Source organism: Cervus elaphus, chromosome 11 (assembly GCF_910594005.1).
Source record: "Cervus elaphus chromosome 11, mCerEla1.1, whole genome shotgun sequence".
NCBI classification, from domain to species: domain Eukaryota; kingdom Metazoa; phylum Chordata; class Mammalia; order Artiodactyla; family Cervidae; genus Cervus; species Cervus elaphus.
This window is the reverse complement of record NC_057825.1, coordinates 41,880,877-41,901,590: the sequence shown is the minus strand read 5'-3', so window position 1 is coordinate 41,901,590 and position 20,714 is coordinate 41,880,877. Positions and strand designations below refer to the sequence as shown.

The window sequence follows — 20,714 nt, the reverse complement described above, 5'->3', positions numbered from 1 at the left end:
TCAGGAGAGAGGATGAAAGGGTTCCTGTCCTAACATCTCATCAAGAAGAACTACCCGGAGTCCAGCTCATTCACCAGTGTGTTTCAGCCACCACCCAGGACTAAGCTCATCCCTAGGGATGTCATGATCCCTGAAGGAAGCATAAATACCCCATCTGGGACTGAAAACTGCTCCATATCAAGCCATTTCCCACAGTGAGAAACTCAGGATATGGGAGCTCTTGAGTAAACTGAAAAGGGTGATCGGACATGATGACACCTTTTCTTGTGCTTGTACACAAGGAATTAGCTCTCACATTTACTGAAAGTCAAATCCTATTTCAAAGGGCAATTAATTTCACATCCATGTTCACTGAAGCATTATTTACAACAGCCAAGAGGTGGAAACTACCTAAATGTCTATCGGGGATGATGGGTAAAGGAAATATATTCAACAGAGTATGTTTCAGCTTAAAAAGGGGAGAAATCCCATCATATGTTACAACATGGATGAACTCTGAGAATATTATGCTAAGTGAAATAAGTCAGTTACAAAAAGACAAACACTGCATGATTCCACTTTTAAATTTCAGTATTTAAAGTAGTGAAACTCAGAGAAACAGAAAACAGAATGGAGGCTGTGAAGAGCTGGGGTAGGAGGATATGGAAGTTGTTTAATGGTTACAGAGTTTCAGTGTTTCAAGATGAAAAGGTTTCAGAGATGTGCTGTACAATAACCTACATATAGTTAACATGAATACACTGGACACTTAAAAATGGTTAAGATGGTAAATTTTATGTTGTTTGCCCCCTCCACACACAGAACGGCAATTAGTTTGAGAAATAAAAAGGGAGCTCTTGAAGTAGGTATACTCAAAAATAACCTGAAATTCATAAATGTAGGGTTTTGGCTAAAGAACATTTCTGTTGTCCTCACATTACCACTATTTATAAAAACCCTAAAACTATGAAAGTAGTATATATCTGTTGTGCAAACTACACATATTATAAGCATGCTTTAATCTAAGAAATATTCTTCTGTACCAAGAGGAGAGATTAACAAAGTGTCAGACCTTCTCATGGTAACTATCAAAGGGAGATCTTGTGTTTCAAATATGAATGTAAGTGTTGCGTACCCTTTTGTTCCATGGGATACAAGGCAAATTGCATACATGAAAAACACAAACATTTCCTTTGTAATTGGCTTCCTTGAGTCAAGAAATTGCTTTTCTTCCAAAATCCTCTCAAAGAACAGAAGTTAAGCATAACAGGCTTTCCCCTAGTTGGTAACTCTTAACGACTTCCCCTAATCCTTGGCCAATTATGTTCTAATAGAATGCTTATCATGTTTACAAAATGAGCGACAGAATCCCTAAAAACTATTTTTTATGATGAGTATCTTTTTATTTCTTCTATTCCAACCTCAGTTTTTCAAATTATTTAAAATACACACACACACACAGAGATGCATTTTTAATGATTCCATTTCTTTAACATGGGGGCTAGTGATGTTTTTTTAAATATTTTTCAAAGCAGAAAGAGGGGCTGTTTTATTTTTCTTTGGAATGAACTCCTGCCAGATTTTGCACACTGCAGTTCTTTGGCGATGTGATGAGAACACATGCCCACCCACAGACACTAATTTTGCTCCTCACCCTTCCCAAGCAGACTCTATGACACATGCTGTCTGCACTCCATTTGATGGAATTCAAGAGGCCCAGCCAAACAGCAGGCCCTGTGGGGCCAGAGCGACAGCAGGCACCCATCTCTTCCACTGGATGGGCACAAGGAATGAGTGTTTAAAAGAAAGCCACAAAACAGCCAAATCCAACTTGGACATCTCCAATCTGAGTGTCTTTACAATTCAATGAATTAACACTGAAAATGAAAAGTCATCTTTTGGGCTGAAATCTGGAAAGAGATAGTATCTTGCTGTGGTTCTCTGCAAAGAGTTCTGTGAAGATAATGCAGAGAAACTCCTCGGGCTTCGCTCAGAGTGTGCATAAGGAAGGCAGCCTGTCCTGTGGGCCAGGAGCTTACTCTGAGGGCTGAAGTGCCATCCAGGTGCCAAGGCATGTGCTTGCTCTTTGGTGATCGTTAGCCATGAAGAAATGCTGGGGGACTTCCCTGGCAATTCAGTAAAGACTCTGTAACTGTCCCTTCTCCATCCTAAGACAATCTGGGCATAGATGACAAGGCAAACAGGCTGTCAGCAAACTTATACCTGGATTATTAAGCGTCCATGCTGGTCTGATAACAGAGTTGTCACCCACCCCATTCACATGTCCTTAAGAGCCGGGTTGATGCCCTAAGCTTGTTCTGTATTTGTCTCTGGCTTTTCTGAGCCACACAGAAAAGTCGATATTTCCAGATAAACGATACAAGATTTATCTACAAGTGCTAGTAATCCCACCCACTGTGAGGGCAGAGTGACCATAAACCCCGGATGTGGGGAGGACAGTGTAACAGCAAAACAGTGAGCAAAGGACAACAGGAAACGGACAACAGGCAGATCCAGCTTTCCCCCGGGGCTACAGTTATAACCCGACATCCATAAATCATTCACTGAGCACTGCAAGAGCAGACTGCAGGCTCACTGAACAAGTCTTCCTAAATACAATTAAGTATTTTAATTTGATAGATAATCTATAGTATTTTTAAATGGTTACTGAGCTCATTATAGCTTTGAGTCATTAGAGTATAATTTTAATAGATGCTAAAAAGGGGAGGGGTCCTTAAAACTCAAAGATTGGGAAAGACTGCCCTTGGTATTTACTAATCTGCGCCACTTGAACATCCATGATGCTATAAACTTTGAAAATTCACTCTCCTTGGCTGCCATTCCCCTCAAGGAAGAAGGGGGGAAAATCCTTTGTCCAAGGCTACTGATCTACTTGGCTCAGAAAACACAGCCACCAAAACTATCAAATGAATTTTTGAGTAGAGCAGTTCTTTCTCTGATATGAGAGCCATCCAAGAAAAGATAGATTCATAAGAATCAGAAGGGAAGAGCTAGAAGTTGCTTCTACACAGAACAATTAATGGCTCTGGAATATGGACTCTAATAAGCCCAGGAGGAAACTGTTGCCTGTAATGATGGATCTCCACTGAAGAGGGAATGAAGGCAAGGATGGGGCTGGGCCCAGATCACAGCCTTTTAAAATTTAACATTACCCAGCACAGAGCTCTGAACAAGGGCAGCATCTCATTCAATATCTATTAATCGCTTCCAAGATGAATGATGGGAAACCCTAGGTACCAACTGTGCTCTGTATCCCCCTCCCTCAAAAGGGAAAGTAGGCATCTGAAAACCAGGTGGTCACTTTGAACTGTGGCTCATAGGGCTTAACATCCAAGGGGCTCCCAAGAGCTGCCAGAACCTGTAGCGATGATTATCACTGCGGATGGTAGAGATCAATACGCCATGAGGGTAAAAAGTAACTGACAAAAAGAAGTCTATGCTGCCCTGAAATAACATGGACAAGACCTGAGTTAGTCTCAACTGCACCAGTCACAGGAGAACAAGACCTTTTCATAGACATAGAAAAACACCAATAAATCAAGAACTGTAAATGTTTTCATATACTTGCCTAAAATACTTTCTGTAGGCCTCAAAAGGGGAAAGAAAAAAAAAAAGATATCAAAGTCTAAGATTGTAGCAAAATCAGGATGAATTAGCTAATCTCCCCTTAATTCACATTAAGTCACATTATTTTTCTGAAGACTTTTGACAAAATGAGCCCTGGGCTGAGTGTAGCATCCCACCAAGGCTTGGAGAGACAACCCTGCTCACTATAAGATGGCAAAACTCAGGCTTCGGCTCAAGCTACATTTTTAGAGAAGAGTTTCTTCCATAACTTAAAAAAAATGTTAATGAGAAGGAATGAAAAGGACTCTCACTTTGAATCTGAAGTATTTTTTAATATCACCAAGTGCTATTATTAAATATTCACTATATATGCATGTGTAGACATACACATAAAAATAAGCAGTACAGATGTGGGCAGGAAAATTCTTAGCAAAACCCCCACATATTTCAAATACTGTTCTTCCTCATTATTGTCCTCACCATAATTAGCATGTTACAGCCTAACAGGTGGCTTTCATTTATAGAAGACAAATTTAATGAAATTTGGAGATGGTCCTGTCTCCAGAAACAAACTGGCCATTCTAAAAAAAAGTGTACCCCTTAATCTACAAAGGGCTTCCCTGGTGGCTCAGTGGTAAAGAATCCGCCTACCAATGAAGGAGACACAGGTTCGATCCCTGGGTTGGGAAGATCCCCTGGAGAAGGGAATGTCAACCCACTCCAATATTCTTGCCTGGAGAATTTCATGGACAGAGGACCCTGGCAGGCTACAGTCCATGGGGTCGCAAAGAGTTGGACACAACAGAGTGACTAAACAACAACTAATCTACAAAACAAACAGAAACACACAGAACAGACCCATTTCATGCTGGTTTACCATATCATTCCAATTTCTGAATGTATTAAGGTAAGTAAATTTAATACATTTACTGACAGTTTAAAGTAAACATACCTCAAGGAAAATAAGTCATTATTGTGAGCTTTACAAGAAAGGGGAAGAGAAAAAAAAAGACTGCCTTTTTTTCCAGCTTGGTAACCCCAGATCTGTTTAATGCTCTCCAAATGATAACAGAATTTACCACCACAGACAGGGCTGCTCTACAAATTCTAAATCTTAGGCAAATTTGTGGGCAGTTGTGTTTCGGGTCCTGACCCAGTCATTCTGGACAGACAGACCAGAAAAGTATAAATAGTACTACTATAAACTAACCATAGCATCTGTCCCTAACAAGTAGGATACAAAAAGTATTTTTATAAAATATGAGGAGACGCTGAATGGACTGTCAACACAGATAGGAATGTTTAATACACTCAAATAAACAAGATATGTGCCTTAACTAGCCAGGCATTGTTTAAATTTAGTGAGTGAAGAGAGGGTCAGACAGGCGACACGGCCTCCCAATTATGCAGAACAATCCTTCAGATCATGTGAAAGCTATAATTAAATGTTGGTACCAATCTCCTCCACCCTTTCTCCCACCTAGAAGTTAATGCATGAATTCAGGATGAGCAAATTTTGATTTGCAAAAAAATAATTCACTTAGTAGAGGAATAAAGCTTTCGGGCACTAAGTCATCCATCTTGGAGGAGAAGAAAAAGCACAATATTAAAAACAAAAATCCAACATAATAAATACAATAGTTTTATCCTTAGACTACCTTCTTAGTGCATCCTTTCTTTATTCTTCTGTTTGTTTGTTTTAAGCTACCCCACTCCCCGCCTTAAAAGGTATATATACTACCTCTGTTGTTTCCTAGGCAGTATCATTTAAGGCTTACTAGAGGTTTGGGTTAACTACTAAAAGGTTTGGGTTAACACCATTTCTATCTGAACATGTAGGGAGAAATTTGTTTCCAGAAAGGGAGATGAGTGGATAAGAGATCTGTGTTGGTTAAAAGATGAGTGGTTACCTGTCTGTCCTTGCATGTGGGCACGCACACACACACACACACTCTCACACACACACTCACACACACACTTTAGTTACTTAAAATCAGAGTAATTCCCCCCTCCCTTAAGAAATGTTAAAAGCAGACATCAGAAAGGTTAGGCAGAGGAGAAACCACAAGAAAATAAAGTTCATGTAAACAATAAGCACATACCTGGCGGGTGATGCCATTTCCTCTACATTGTAGAGCCCAAGTGCTGGATATTAGCATTATTGCTACTACAGCGCTTCCGATAAAAATGGATCAGCTCTTGCGGACCTGAGAACCAGCTGGCTGCTTGAGAAGTGGTTTCCCCCATATATGATTCAGTCTCCTTGACAAATATACTGCATCGCACTGGATGAGTCATCCGAGGGTTAGTCCGCATTTTATAGGCCTGTCGTGTCATTACTCACATTCAACATCCTGCTTCTCAAAAGTGGAAGCTGGAAGCCTGACAGCTGACAGATGCTTTTTCCAATTAAAATATTGTTTAAAAAAAAATTCCTGTAAGTTACGATGATCAATCATGGATACTGTGAAATGACCAGGGGAGTAAATGGCACAGCTCAATACCCAAGACTACAGTCTAGAGAACCACAAGTACAAGTTGTTTACCTGCCCCAATTTTGTTCAGCACTGAAAACAAAGACCCCTGCCCTCCTCTTTTAAGCTGTCAGTGAAACGAGCACAGGCATTTTGGTTCTTATGTTGTAAGGTTACCAAGTCACAGGATCTTTGTGGAAAAAAAAAAAAGATACCATGTCAAAATTTTGTCCCTGGGATAATGCTGTTAGGTGGGTAGTGGCACTGTGTTTACAAAATGTCGACTTTAAAGAAAAAGTATGCTTGGGATGAAATGCTATAATATCTGAGATTTGTTATGAAATATTTTTGACCCCCTAAAAGGGAAGTTTAAAGAAATGTGACAATATCTTGATTACTGTTGCATCTGTTTAGTGAGTATGTGGGAATTATTCTCGCTCCTTGACACTTTGCATAACAAAATGTTTTCAAAAATTAAAAAAGAAATTCAGTTCCTGTGGTCTAACTGTACTGACACTTTTCTAGTTAGTATGAACTCACCATACATGTCAATGCGGGCATTATATGTGGCCCGGCGGGTGTGGGGGCTCCCAGCTGGAAGGCATGATACACATGTCCTGAGGCCACTGCGAGGGCTGCCCCCATTCCCTGAACCAATGCCTAGTGCCTTCACCTCCCAAGCCTGTCTGGAGGCTATGCCTCACGCTTTCTTTGAGGATGTAAGCCCCAGCTTTGTTGGGAGCTCAATGTTGACATTACAAGGGAGGGGTGACCTGCCAGCTTCCTTATATGGTTTTGGAAAGTCTCCAGTAGAGGTTATATAAGTCTGATTTGAGTCCTCTCGCACCAACCAGGTGGCACAACGTTTGCACGACTCACTTTATGCTCAAATTGGATTACTTAAACCACCGGAAGGAGGAAGAGAGCTTTGATTTTATGGCCAGAAAAAACCCATATATGGAAGCTCCAATGTATGTTACAGGAAATCACTCTTGAAACTAGATGTTGTTTAAAAAGTCATCTGTGTTGCTAGGTACGTTTTCAAAGTGCGACAAGTCATCACAGGACACTGGAAAGACAGAGGTCCTATGATAGGAAAGGAGAAGTATCAGGCCGAGGCTCCCACCTCAGTCAACAGCCAACCCAGTCCTCAAGGGACTGGGCCCAAGAGGGCTGCAAACCGGCTGCAAATGGTTATGATGGCCCCCATACCACATCACGTGACCCTCACAAATCCAAAATGTTCAGAACTGTGTGGCCCAGAACTGAAGCCTTTCCAGTTTTGAGATTCTTTCCTCAATCAGACTGTAAGCTACAGGCTTGTCAAAAGATCCCCTTGAAATTCAAAAATAATCCACATACTTGGAAAGTAAAACTGACCTTAGAGCAACAGGTAAAAATGGGAGGGGGTGGAATTAACTTCCAGCCTAATCTGAGTTTCCATAAAGTGAAGAAATAAATCCATAGTTCATTAAAGAATTGTAGAATTCATATTTCACTAATTAAAAACACAAGAGTAATAACAATAATAATGTAAACACAGAGACAAAGAATGAGAATGTGGCAAATATGGTAAAATGTTAACAAATGGAGAAATTTGGATATAAAGGAGTTCTTCATACTATCCATTTCACACTTAGAGAAAAGTTGTAAGTTTCAAAATAAAGTTAGACACAGAAACAAAAGAAAATATATAATCCTTGTTACCAAAAGATGTTTATGGATTTAATAACCACCATAGTTTTGCTGCTGCTACCCTCACCTAAAGAGATGGGAATACGAGACCACCTGACCTGCCTCTTGAGAAACCTGTAGGCAGGTCAGGAAGCAATAGTTAGCAATAGTTAGAACTGGACATGGAACAATAGACTGGTTCCAAATAGGAAAAGGAGTACGTCAAGGCTGTATATTGTCACCCTGCGTATTTAACTTATATGCAGAGTACATCATGAGAAACGCTGGGCTGGAGGTAGCACAGCTGGAATCAAGATTGCTGGGAGAAATATCAATAACCTCAGATATGCAGATGACACCACACTTATGGCAGAAAGTGAAGAACTCAAGAGCCTCTTGATTAAGGTGAAAGAGGAAGTGAAAAAGTTGGCTTAAAGCTCAACATTCAGAAAACTAAGATCATGGCATCCGGTCCCATCACCTCATGGCAAATAGATGGGGAAACAGTGGCTGACTTTATTTTTCTGGGCTCCAAAATCACCGTAGATGGTATCGCAGCCATGAAATTAAAAGACGCTTACTCCTTGGAAGGAAAGTTATTATCAACCTAGACAGCATATTGAAAAGCAGAGACATTACTTTGTCAAGAAAGGTACGTCTAGTTAAGGCTATGGTTTTTCCAGTGGTCATGTATGGATGTAAGAGTTGGACTATAAAGAAAGCTGAACACAGAAGAATTGATGCTTTTGAACTGTGGTGTTGGAGAAGAGAGTCTTGAGACTCTTGAGAGTCCCGTGGACAGCAAGGAGATCCAACCAGTCCATCCTAAAGGAAATCAGTCCTGAATATTCATTGGAAGGACTGATGCTGAGGCTGAAACTCCAATACTTTGGCCACCTGATGCGAAGAGCTGACTCACTTGAAAAGACCCTGATGCTGCAAAAGATTGAGGGCAGGAGGAGAAGGGGATGACAGAGGATGAGATGGTTGGATGGTATCACCGAATCAATGGACATGGGTTTGGGTGAACTCTGGGAGTTGGTGATGGACAGGGAGGCCTGGCGTGCTGTGGTTCATGGGGTCACAAAGAGTCAGACATGACTGAGCAACTGAACTGAACTGAACCTTCACCTATCAAAAAAAAAAACAAACTTAGACCTAAATGTAAACATTAGGAAGGGTTTCCCTGGTGGCTCAGTGGTAAAGAATCTGCCTATCAAGGCAGAAGATGAGGGTTCAATCCCTGGGTCAGGAAGATCCCCCAGAGCAGGAAACGGCAACTCACTCCAGTATTCTTGCCTGGGAAATTCCATGGACAGCGGAGTATGGCGGGCTATAGTCCACGGGGCTGCAAAGAGTCGGACCCAATTTAGCGACTAAACAACAACGAACATTGGGAAAGCCTCTGGGTTAGGACCTCTCATAGGGTCTTCCTTGAAGACAATTTTATAATAGGCTCCAAAACAAAAATAAAAGCTAAACAAATCCCCCAAGCATGTTGGGAAGAAAACATACTACATCCTCGAGAATATTGTTTTCTTGTTTAGTCTTGCATCTCACAGGCTGATTTGACTGCAGGAACCCCTCACCCATTCCTATCCCTAAGGGTTGAAGCAAGCACTTTGGGAACTACTGCTACAGATCATGGGTTACAGAATGCTTCCCCGCTCCCAATCTTTTATTCAAGTTTTCTTCAGAACTCACCTCAATTATAACAACAAAAAAGATGTCCAGACTTGGTTTCTGTGCTTTGTAATGGAGATTTCTATTTGGCTGACTTCCTGGTGGATCAGCCCATAAAGAATCTGCCTGCAATGTGGGAGATGCCAGCACAGTCCGTGAGTCAGGAAGATCCCCTGGAGAAGGGAATGGCAACCCACTCTAGTATTCTTGCCTGCAGAGTCCCATGGACAGAGGAGCCTGGTGAGCTACAGTCCATGGGGTTGCAAAGAGTTGTACACGATGGAGCGACTCACACACATACACATGCTGGTCTGCTGGAGGTTTCCCGACCACACAACAGTGTCCTTGCCACCGTTCGTGCCAGTTAAGGACCCTGCACCTGTGCAGGGCAGGGTGATGGCTCTCACTGGGTGTTGGTGTTTCTGTTAAAGAGGGGGCAGTTCCTGGGCAAGGCCATCTGAAGGAGTGGCGTGGGCCCAGCTCCACTTCACCTTACTCATTATCTTGGAATGTGAAAGCCAGCCTGGAAATCTTTGACTTCTTAATCCCCTAGGTCTTCACATATTCATCTCCTAGCACTGATTTTGGGGTGTTAAGGAGCAGAACTCACTGGGAAGAACATTTTAATTCTTGCAATATATTACATTATATAAGAGCTTTAGCAATTATCTGTATGTATGTATTGGGGGGGGGGGTGGCTAAAGTCCAAATACTGGTTAATGTTAAGATTTAAAAACATAAAATTAAATGTGAATGTAAATGATGTAGGTACCAAAGACTGTGTGTAGTGGTAAAGAGCTTGAAAGTGAAAGTGAAAGTCACTCAGTCGTGTCCAACTCTTTGCGACCCCATAGGCTATACAGTCCATGAAATTCTCTAGGCCAGAATACTGGAGTAGGTAGCCTTTCCCTTCTCCAGGGATCTTCGAAACCCAGGGATCAATCCCAGGTCTCCCACATTGCAGGCGGATTCTTTACCAGCTGAGCCACAAGGGAAGCCCAAGAAAACTGGAGTGGGTAGCCTATCCCTTCTCCAGGGGAACTTTCCAGAAATTGAACCAGGGTCTCCTGCATTGCAGGTCGATTCTTTACCAACTGAGCTATCAGGGAGCTTGAGCCTGGAGTTAAATTATCTTGGTTAAAATCCCATATGGCCCTTACTTATGTAACTTCTCTAAGCCTTTTCTTCTTTGTCTGTAAAATAGGCATAATACTATTAACAACCTCAGAGAAGCATTCTGAATGGGATAAATGCCATCATACACAATAAGTACTTAGCATATGGCCCGGCCACTTACAGAGCACTCGTTCATTTGTGCAAACAATGATGAGGATGTCTGCAAGTTTTATGAATCTAGACTGTCAGGGGCAGGCACATCGTGGCCAGTCACCACACTGGTCTGATCACCTATCGTCCGTGGCCACTTCAGAGGTATAAACGCAGAGCTGAGCAGTTGTGACAGAAACCATATGGTCCCCAGAGCTGAAAATATTTACTATCCAGACCTTTACAGAAAAAGTTTTTCAACCCCCTGGTGACTACCATTTGGGTGGATAAAGAACCAGGTCTTTTCCCTATAGAAGTTTTGGTCATTGTTCCCTTATTCTGCTTAATATCTCAATTTAGAACCAGACGTACGAGTATTATTTATGGTGATCTGGTCCACATGAGCTGTGTAGCTCATGCTTTCCTTACAATGCAGAACACTCACTACAGCACTCCGTCTCATGGCGGGTGGGGAAATCTACAGAGCCTGAGGTTGTCTGCTGGTCTTTCCTGTCTCCCCTCCTTCCTGACCTCCCCTATTTCAGAGTCCAGTGACCCCAGCTGATGTGAGTCCACAGCTGTAATTCTCCTCCCCCAAGTCACATCTGTGCATTATGTTGAAACCACATGTGTCCCCAGAGCCTCAGGCAAGAGGTGAAAGATGATCTGGAAGAGGCACTCAGGAAGCTGTGCCAACAGAAATGAAGGGTGCTTTCAAGAGGGCTGGACAGCCATGGGCGGGATTCACACTGCCTGAGGGGCCTTCAGAAATGGGGGGCTGCTCCAACACGGCTGCTGCCCGCAGGAGTCCAGTAAGGAGACTGTGGACCAACCCAGAAAAATGAAGAACACGCCTCAAAGGCTGGTCCCAAGATGTATCACTGCATCCATCGTGCTGCCTATTTTCTTTGGCAGGAATGCTTGTTTATTTGGGGAAAATAAACCCACAGCATTAATGGATAACGCAGGTGAAGGGACTCTTGGGACTGGCCTCTGGGAGAGGAAATTTGAACAAAAGAAACCATTCACACTGCTTTCAGTTAGTTCTCTTATGAAAAAAAACAAAACAAAACCCAAAAAACAGTCGTAGCCAGCTGCTGGGACAGAGACTGTATCTGGGGTGCACTTGCAGTCTTTCTGGAGGTCACTTGCCTTCCTGGCAAACATCAACATCCCCGTGAGGTCAGTCCAATAGAAAACGGCCTGTGTTACACACTAAAGTGAAGCATGACGGCTGGGCTGGGCTGGTCAAGGAAAAGAAGGGAGGCAGACGGTTTCTGTTGTTACATCTTGAGAGCAGGTCAGAGATGGCACAGAGAGCGACATATATCCCTTGAAGTCAAGTCAGTGTTCAGCTATGTTCCTTAAAGTGTAACTGTCTAACACAGGGGTAAAATAAGACTCTCTCCAAAGCTCATGGTTAATTTAGGGATGTCTTTGGTATCTTTGGTAAGAGCCAGAAGACCTGCAATGATTAAACACATATGAGCTATTAACCTAAGTAGATTTTTTTTTTAAAGAGACCACATGATGTGAAAACCTTTCAGAGCTGGGCTTATGGATTCAGCCAGGTATCTTTAGGGAAAGGCAACAGCAACTCACATTTACCCAGTGCCCATTTGAAGTGGGGTGCTATATGACTACATCAACACAGCCACAATTTTTGTTCCTGGCCTCAATGGAGAAAGGAGGGATGAGCGACTAGGTCGACTTAGGTTAGATAGTCTGAGTTTTTTTCAGAACAGGATGTTCTACAAACAAGACTGATAAAAGAAGAAGAAGGACTCTGAAATACATCAGAAATATGGGAACGTCACCCTGGAAAATTACTGAAGGAGCCATGGACTTGATGAGCAAGGAATAGATAAAAGCATTCCGGGTCTGGGTCCATGGTAGGGCCGCAGGCCAGGCATCCATCAGATCATGTTACCTTCCAGACTGGACTAAGTTAACACGGCAACAGGACTTAGACTCAGAGATCGGGCTGGAGACAGAAGCCAAGCTTCTAGGGGTGGAACTTTAAGTTCAGGGGATGAAGTCGCCTCAAGATGTGGAAAGACACACATACACACACACTCTGTCTCTCTCTCAACACACACAGGAGTGCGTAAGGGGTAACTTTCTAGTGAACCTGACATCTGCCAGGCTGAACGGTGAGGTAGGTCTATGCTTGAAATCTCTGCTTAGGCTTCCCTGGTGGCTCAGATATAAAGAATCCACCTACAATGCAGGAGACCTGGGTTCAATCCCTGGGTCAGGAAGATCCCCTGGAGAAGAGAATGGCTACCTACTCCAGTATTGTGGCCTGAAAAATCCCATGGACAGAGAGGCCTGGTGGGCTACAAGTCCATGGGGTCACAAAAAGTCAGATATGACTGAGCAACTAACACTTTTTCACTTCTTCACTTCATGCTTGAAATCTGCTTAACACTTGAGGCTTATTCCTCAAGGTACACTTGTATCATGAGGATCATAGCACAGACTGAACATATTGGACCCAAATCTCCATCAGCTCAGCTCAGCCCACCCTGTTGTTTTCCTAACTTGCAGCGAGAATTAGATGCGAAGCCGCTCAAACATTGTATAGTTCCAGGGATAGTCTTCAGAAGAGGAATCTAACCACTCACCTTGATTGCTGCTGGTCACCAAAAAGTTATCCAAGACAATGGTAGCCACCTGTCTGTCAGATGGCTCTACAGATATTTGGCTGTGGAAACAGAAATCTTTTCTGAGAATTCCTAACAGTAACTTTTTAATCATCCGCCTATGTACATAGCACACATGACTTGGGCTAGAAACCCTGCAGATTTATTCTGTTGGGAAGCAGTAGCTTGGGTCACAAGTAGCTGCCCTTGTGGCTCAGCTGGTAAAGAATCTGCCTGCAATGTGGGAGACCTGGGTTCGATCCCTGGGTTGGGAAGATCCCCTGGAGAAGGGAAAGGCTACCCACTCCAGTATCCTGGCCTGGAGAATTCCATGGACTGTATAGCCCATGCGGTCGCAAAGAATTGGATATGACTGAGCGACTTTCACTTCACTTCACAGCTTGGGCCTAACTTTACCATTAGTTGTATGACCTCAGGATGCAGAGACCCTTCCTTGTGTAGAAAACGCAGGGCTTAAACTAGTTTAGTCTCTCAAGCTCCAAAGTTGTACAGAGAATGGACTGCTAACAGGATAACTGCCTAGTGATGCAAGCAGACAAAGACAGAGGAGTGGAGAGCTGGGCAGTGCTGGAGGAGCCGGGGGCACAGTTATATTCCTGACCCTGGATCTCAGAGGCCAGCTTAAACTAACCCACTTGTTTAAAGGATGTGAATCTCATGCCAAAGCTAGAACTGACTTTTCCTTACCAACATTAGTCAACAACAGCAGCTAATGTCAACATTAGCCACGCTTGTGTTATAGGTAGGTGCTGAGCCTTACAATCTCACAGAACTTTTAATCACAGACAGACTGGAGAGGGGGAACAGCCTAGCATACCTTCTTCTCCACCTTCATGGCCATCAGTACCACAGTGACAGCATCTCTCTAGGATTTGCATGTAACCTTTGCCATTGGACTTGAGATGCTTAAGTTTTTTTTCCTTCTTTTTTGTTTTTACTTTTGTAGCTCAGCATATGGCAAATGGTAAACCCTTGGCAGATTGAATTTCTTTCATTCATTCAACAGACACATTATCCTTTATTGCTTAATAGAGGGTGGAGATGAAGATTATAGAAAGGGAAGAAACGACAGAAAGGTGGTGACAAACTCTTGAAATGTGTATTTTTTTTCTTCTTTACAGAAGTATTAGGTTTACTGCAGAGCATTTAGGGAATACGAAGAAAAACATTCACCTGAGATGACATCTAGGTGGTATAACTTAAGAGCATTACCTGTGTCTAAAGTTACGTGATGCGTGTTTACTAATTTAATGTATTCTTTGCCACTACCTGAATCCTGTTAAAAAATAATTGGGAAATAATATTTCCCTATTTTTCTATTTATTCATTTCTGATTTAAAAAACACAAAAGATAATGTGTGCAGGGCTTAGCCAGATTTTTTGCCCCCCCATTTTAGTTCAGCATCCCCGAAGGGCGAGTAAGTAATTTACGGGTTTAGCACCTTATAAGCCTTAGAGGTGCTAGTGGTAAAAGATCTGTCTGCCAATGCTGGAGACATAAGAGATGCGGGTTCAAATCCTGGGTCAGGAAGATCCCCTGGAGGAGGCCATAGCAGCCCACTCCAGTATTCTTGCCCGGAGAATCCTCATGGTCCGAGGAGCCTAGTGGGCTACAGTCCATAGGATCACAGAGTTGGACATGACTGAGCGACTTAGAATGCACACAAGCCTTAGACATTAACTAAAAACCAGAAGAGCAGTCTAGAATTCTAAAATGAGTCTCAGAGGTATCTACTTCTGTACCAACCACATTTGACAGAGGAGGTAACTAAGACCAGTGGCCACGTTTCTTATTCAGATACAGCTGTACCAGCAGGAAAGCAATGGGCCTGAGACCTGTGACACTCAGCCCATCACTCCTTACTGAGAATTACCTACCTGGCTAAATCCCAAATCATCCCTACATTCTGTCACACTGTTAACTTCTGGTTTTTGAAAAGCAATCAGATGATTCCAAAACAAGAAAAGCAGATGACAGTGTCCAGAATATGTCCCTGCTCTAGAATTCTCGGTGGCAGGTTAAGTAAACCACCATCAGGTTAGCTGAAGGCACTCATTATTCTGTAAAGTGCTTCTGATTATTTAAAAAATGGGCCAGTGAACCTGAGTTAGGGCTTGCTGGTCAATGTACTGCAACTATCAGATAAAGATTACAGATCACTGACACAGGCACCCACTTCTCGAGGTGAGCATACAACTTGCTTCAGGTGTCTCCCTTTCCCAGGAACCCCAGTGGTCCTTCCCGGCTGCAAGAGGGGAGGAAAGAATTCAAAGTACTTCACCAAACAAAGAACCTTGCTCTGGGTGAAGCTAGTTAAGGTGAAGGTGGCTTCTAGGGAAGTCTCACATATTCACGGTTAACCTTCCAAATTCAACAGCACCTGCTCAGCCAGAGAAGAGAAGCAAGAAGAAGACAGAAGAGGCTCTTCCTCTGGAGGAAACACAGCCCCCAGTGTCAGCAGAGATCTGGGGACCCTTCATCCACGTGTGTCTCCTGGTCCACTGCTCCCCTTGATGTGACTCTGGTATTTAAAGATGCAGTACAGGGCCTGCCCTGGTGGCCAGCAGTTAGGACTCTGCGCTTCCACTGCAGGGGGTACCGGTTTCATCCCTCGTCAGGAAACCAAGATCCCACATGCCACATGGCATGGCCAAAAGAATAAATAAAAATAAAAAATAAAGATGCAGTACATATTTATCTCTCAACATGGACTCTAAATGCTAGCTAACCACCTCATTTCCTGCTCCATCATAAAAATAGTGGTCCTGAAACAAACAAACAAACAAAACCCCACAAAACAAAGCAGTGGTCCTTCTTCCTAAGACTGGAGGGAGGAGGTAAAAGATTGCATGCTGGCCTCCTACAGAGCTGTCAAGGGTACTTATGACCATGAGTGATTTTCATCATGTGTAAAGCTCAACTCAGAAGAGGAAGAGACCTGTGGGAGAGATGACATGCCCCTGATTGAGCCTCAACCTGACCAGCACCCACCCCAGCACAGTACTCAGTAGAGCACTCACCGGAGGAAGAACAGAGGAGGGCTTACTCACTCCCTTCACTTGGCTGCCATTTAAAAGGACAGCGTTCAAGTCTTATTAAAACAAGTATCAGATGGTTACGAGGGAACAGTGAAGGGGAATGGACAATGAATGCGGGTCCCACCTATTTTATAAACGAAAAACCAAAAAGTAAGCCCCAAATGCACAAACTGGAATAAAATATAAAAGGTGTGATTGTGGCAGAGCCAAGAATAGGTCCTGTGTGTCCTTGAATTTCATCTTTCTGAGTGCTTTTGAACAGGGTTTGTTCCTATGTGTTCTTTGTTTGAAGTCGCCCCCAAAATCCTCTCTGCTCCTCTTTCTCCACTCAACAGGGAGAAAACTGTTCCATGGACTTCATTTGTTTGTTTCCTTCAGGCCCTGAGGAATTGTCTCTGCTACGGAGAATATGCAGGATATGAAGAGCAAGTCTTAACATTAGAACATTCCACATTACCAGGGTGGGACCAGTTCAGCTCAGAGGGATTCTGCTGCCACTGAATAGAAGCTGAAAATAAATACAAATATAGACAACATGGTGCATAGGATGCCAATGTTTAAGCAAAAGATTACTCCGAGAGAGATGAGAATGGGCAGGGAAGCCACGCCCACCCTCCCCCGCTCTACCCACCACGCCTCCTCCTCAGAAGACAGCCGCTAACTGTGCCGGAGGACACAGCAGCCCACTTCCCCTGCCCCCCTACATTTCAACTTTGGATCTTGTCAGCTCAGTTTATATTTCAGGATGAGGAAGGGGGAATGCCTAGGGGCTGCCGAATAGCCCCAAATATTTATAATCTACTGCTGAGCAAGGCATCATGGGAAGAACATGGCACACATCCCCTGGGCTGGCCAGAGCTTCACTGGCCTATTTCACAACAGACCTGGCCTGTTTAAGTAAGGGTAATCCGTAAAACAGATTAGCCAGGGCATAGTAAGTAATCAATTTATCTGCACAATGTTAAGTATAGATGTATCTATTCTTTTTGATTTAAGTAACTGTTCTGCTTAGGTAACACATTCATGATTCATAAATCAAACTATAAAAAGGTATACTATCATGACATCCCATCTGTCCGGTTCCTTCTTTCACCCAACAAACCTGTAGTAGCCACCTTTTAAAAGTTGTGTATCCTTCCAGGGTTTATGCAAATTTATCTTTATTCACCCTTTCTCACAAAAAAGGTAGCATGTCATTCACATGTTCTGGATTTTGCTTTTTATCCATTGGAGATCTCTCCACATGGGAACAGAGACAATTGATTCATTCTCTTTTTACATTTGAACAATATCTACTATTAGGATGCACTACGGTTTACTTAACTGGTCCCTTATTAACGAACATTTAGGCTCTTCTGAACCTTTTGCCCTTGAAAACAATCTTGTGATGAACAACTTAATATATCAGAGTTGCCTTTATACATTAAGATGCCTACTTAACTGCTCTTTAACTACCTGACCATGGTACAGAGATAGAAAGAAGATCTTACAACTGCAAATCCATCTGAAATCAAGACAAAGCCCCTCTAAAGCAAACACACACACACACACACACACAATTATGGAAGTATATAAAAGAAGATTTTGATTTGGTATGACAGATATAGAGTAGTACTCCATCGACATTTGTAGAAGGAGTGAGACGGAATTCAATTATTATTTAGCATGACCGTTCTGCATTCTTTTCCTTCTCCTGCTCACCACCCCCCACCCAAAGCCTCACCATTCATTCATGCTAGGGGCTATTCATTCTAACAGCATTCTGTCTCACAGACACCGTGCCCAAGCAATGACAATGAGGTGTCTGGTGCTACCTAAGAGAGCAGAGAGCAACCCTGTCTGACCCTGGTCATTATCTGAACCCAAACCCAAAGGTTCAGCTGGAGGTGCAGGCACAGAGCCATCTGCACCCCTGGGGATGGCTGTAGGCTGCTCCGTGCATCAGAGCCTATGTCCCAGGTAAACACCCCCAAAGTCAACAGCAAACGGGACCCCTCAGCAAAGCCCAGAGAGAGCCCAAGGGGCAGTCTGAGCCTTTCCCAGACACTGCCTCCAGCACAGAAGCAGGAAATTCTAAGCTGTTCACGGAGCTGACTCATAATCCTCTTTTCACAAGCATCCTGAAGGTTCTATTCTAAGTTTACCAAAGGGAACATGCCTTCAGGCAGAAGCAGAGCAGCACACAAGTGGTTGCAGCTGGGGCCTCAATGAGCATTTCCTCCATGACAGGTCAAGGTCCCACCAGAAGGGCTAAGAAAAGTACTGAAGAGACCAAATGCCATTTACACCTTCTTGCAGAGGTCACACGCATCATTACCTGTGTTTGCACACAGTGATGGCTTAATTACCCCAGGGTTATGGTCAAACATTAAAAATGAATTATGCTTCTGTGGGCCCTAATTGGAACAAACCAAATGTATAAGGGCATTTTTAAAACAAATGGGAAAAAAAACTGAACATGGATTTGCTATTACGTGAAATTGCATAATTACTGTTAATTTTCTTAGGTGTGACGATAGTGTTGTGGTTATATTTTTAGGTCATTATGTCTTAGAGATACATATTGAAAGATTTATGGATGAAATGATGCATGAAATTTGCTTTAAAATACCCCGCCCCACCCTATCGCCCGCCCCTCCCCCCAAAAGTGTGTGTTGAATGACTGCTGAGTCGTGAGTACTAGGTGTCCATTATACTGCCTTCTTTACCTTTGAGATTAGGTAAATCACTTTATAAGAAAACAGTTGTTATAATAGCTAAATTCCACTGAGACCTCACTACTGATGAGAACAGGCAGCTCAACCCCTAAGGGTGATACCTCGGCCCCAGACGATAAGAGCTGGTGACCACACAAAAGCAAGTCAACTCAGTAACTGTAACAGAAGAGTCTTCCTATCAAGTAAGACATGGTTCTCAAACCTGGCTGCACGTTGGGAGTTCTGTGGGTTTTGTCTTTTTTTTTTTGGTGATTAATTGTTTGAGGGCATGGTATAGTCTGGATTTCTCGATTCTTTTTCAGTTACTTAGGCAATTCTAATGGACAAGCAAAGTTTGAGAATCCTTGCTCCAGAAACCTAACAGAGTGGCTAAGGAAAGAGTCAGAAGTAAATGTGAGAGGGTGGGACAGCTGGTTGCTCTCTGCTTGAGTCCACCTGTGACCCCCGCTTAGTCTACTCAGTTGTCTCTCCAGGGCCCCCAAGTTTGGGGTCCAGGCCAAGGTTCCCTGAATTACTGGTGCAATTAAAGATGACACTAAAGCTATATAGTTAAAAAACAAAACAAAACAGGGACTTGGCACATAGATAAAAACCAGAAGCTGGGCCTACTTTAAATCCAGACAAGCGAGGACCTGTTATCTGGCTTGCAGTTCACAGGCAGTGCTCCACTGACTGTACGCCCTCACCCGCCCAGCATTAAGGGCCAATGTGTGTCCTGCTGATGCCAGACTGTGTTCGTTACAGAAAAGCTTCTGTGACTGGTTGGTCTTAGGCAGCTTAATGGGTGAGAGCTGCTGGGCGATGGAGCCCTAACAGCTGGCCTTATTCAAAGCAGAGAGGAAGTGGCAATTCTCCTCTTGGGAGTGTGAGCCTCACCTCACAGAGGGACTGGGGAAATTTTCCTGCAACAGGTGGCATATTCTGCTCTCCAACTGTGGGCCTGTGCCCACATTCCTGTGGCAATGGGTTTCATTCTGGTGTCGTTCTCAGGACCGTGGGAGAGGTGGGGGGCTTCCATCTGTGGATGCTCCTCACGGACGGGAACCCTCTGACCCTCCCTCACGACTACCCTGAAGTATTCCCTCTTTACACAGGACAGAAACGAGGCCCAGGCAACGTGATGACACCATCATCAGCCTGGCAATGGACAGCAGAGCAAATTCCAAAGCCTTTATCCACAGCCACGTCCTCCAAGATAAACTGCACATGGCACCACTTACTCTCACCTGTAGGAAATAATCCAAAGGCTTCTGGTGGCCCAGCCTTCCTGGATGAACCTGTGAGTCACCAGGAGCCTAAAGATACAAACCCTTTGAACTTTTCTTCTATCACTTCACGGGAACATGCAGCTGTCCTCTGCCCCGGTGAACCTCAGCTGAGAGCCACTCTCCAGCCACTCCATGGAACCCGGAAGGAGGGAGCAGTCCTTCTCACATGCCCAGCTTTAGAGTCCCGGTGAAGAGCACCAAGCTGAGGACCCTCCCCTAGAGAAACACACACGCGCACACAGACACACACTCACACCTTCAGATGTGAGTTCTGTGTATCATAGAGGGTAAACAGACCTGGAATACAAGTCAACCCAGGGCCAAAGCCAGACTTCAGCCTCTACTCCTTGGATGCGGGAA

At 43.5% G+C, this 20,714-nt stretch overlaps 1 protein-coding gene across 2 annotated transcripts in view; it reads right to left on the bottom strand.

Annotated features, from left to right (window-relative positions):
* SPRED2 (sprouty related EVH1 domain containing 2) overlaps positions 1 to 20,714 on the bottom strand; it is a 118,398-nt gene that overhangs the window by 51,292 nt on the left and 46,392 nt on the right. The window contains exon 1 of one of the 2 annotated variants that reach the window (XM_043917646.1): positions 5,670 to 5,810. The exons of the other annotated variant lie outside the window; for it this stretch is intronic. Within the exon in view, the coding sequence (XP_043773581.1) occupies positions 5,670 to 5,686 (17 nt within the window). The 5' untranslated portion in view covers positions 5,687 to 5,810. Of the gene's footprint in view, positions 1 to 5,669; positions 5,811 to 20,714 lie in introns of those variants that run through there. 2 annotated transcript variants of the gene reach the window in all.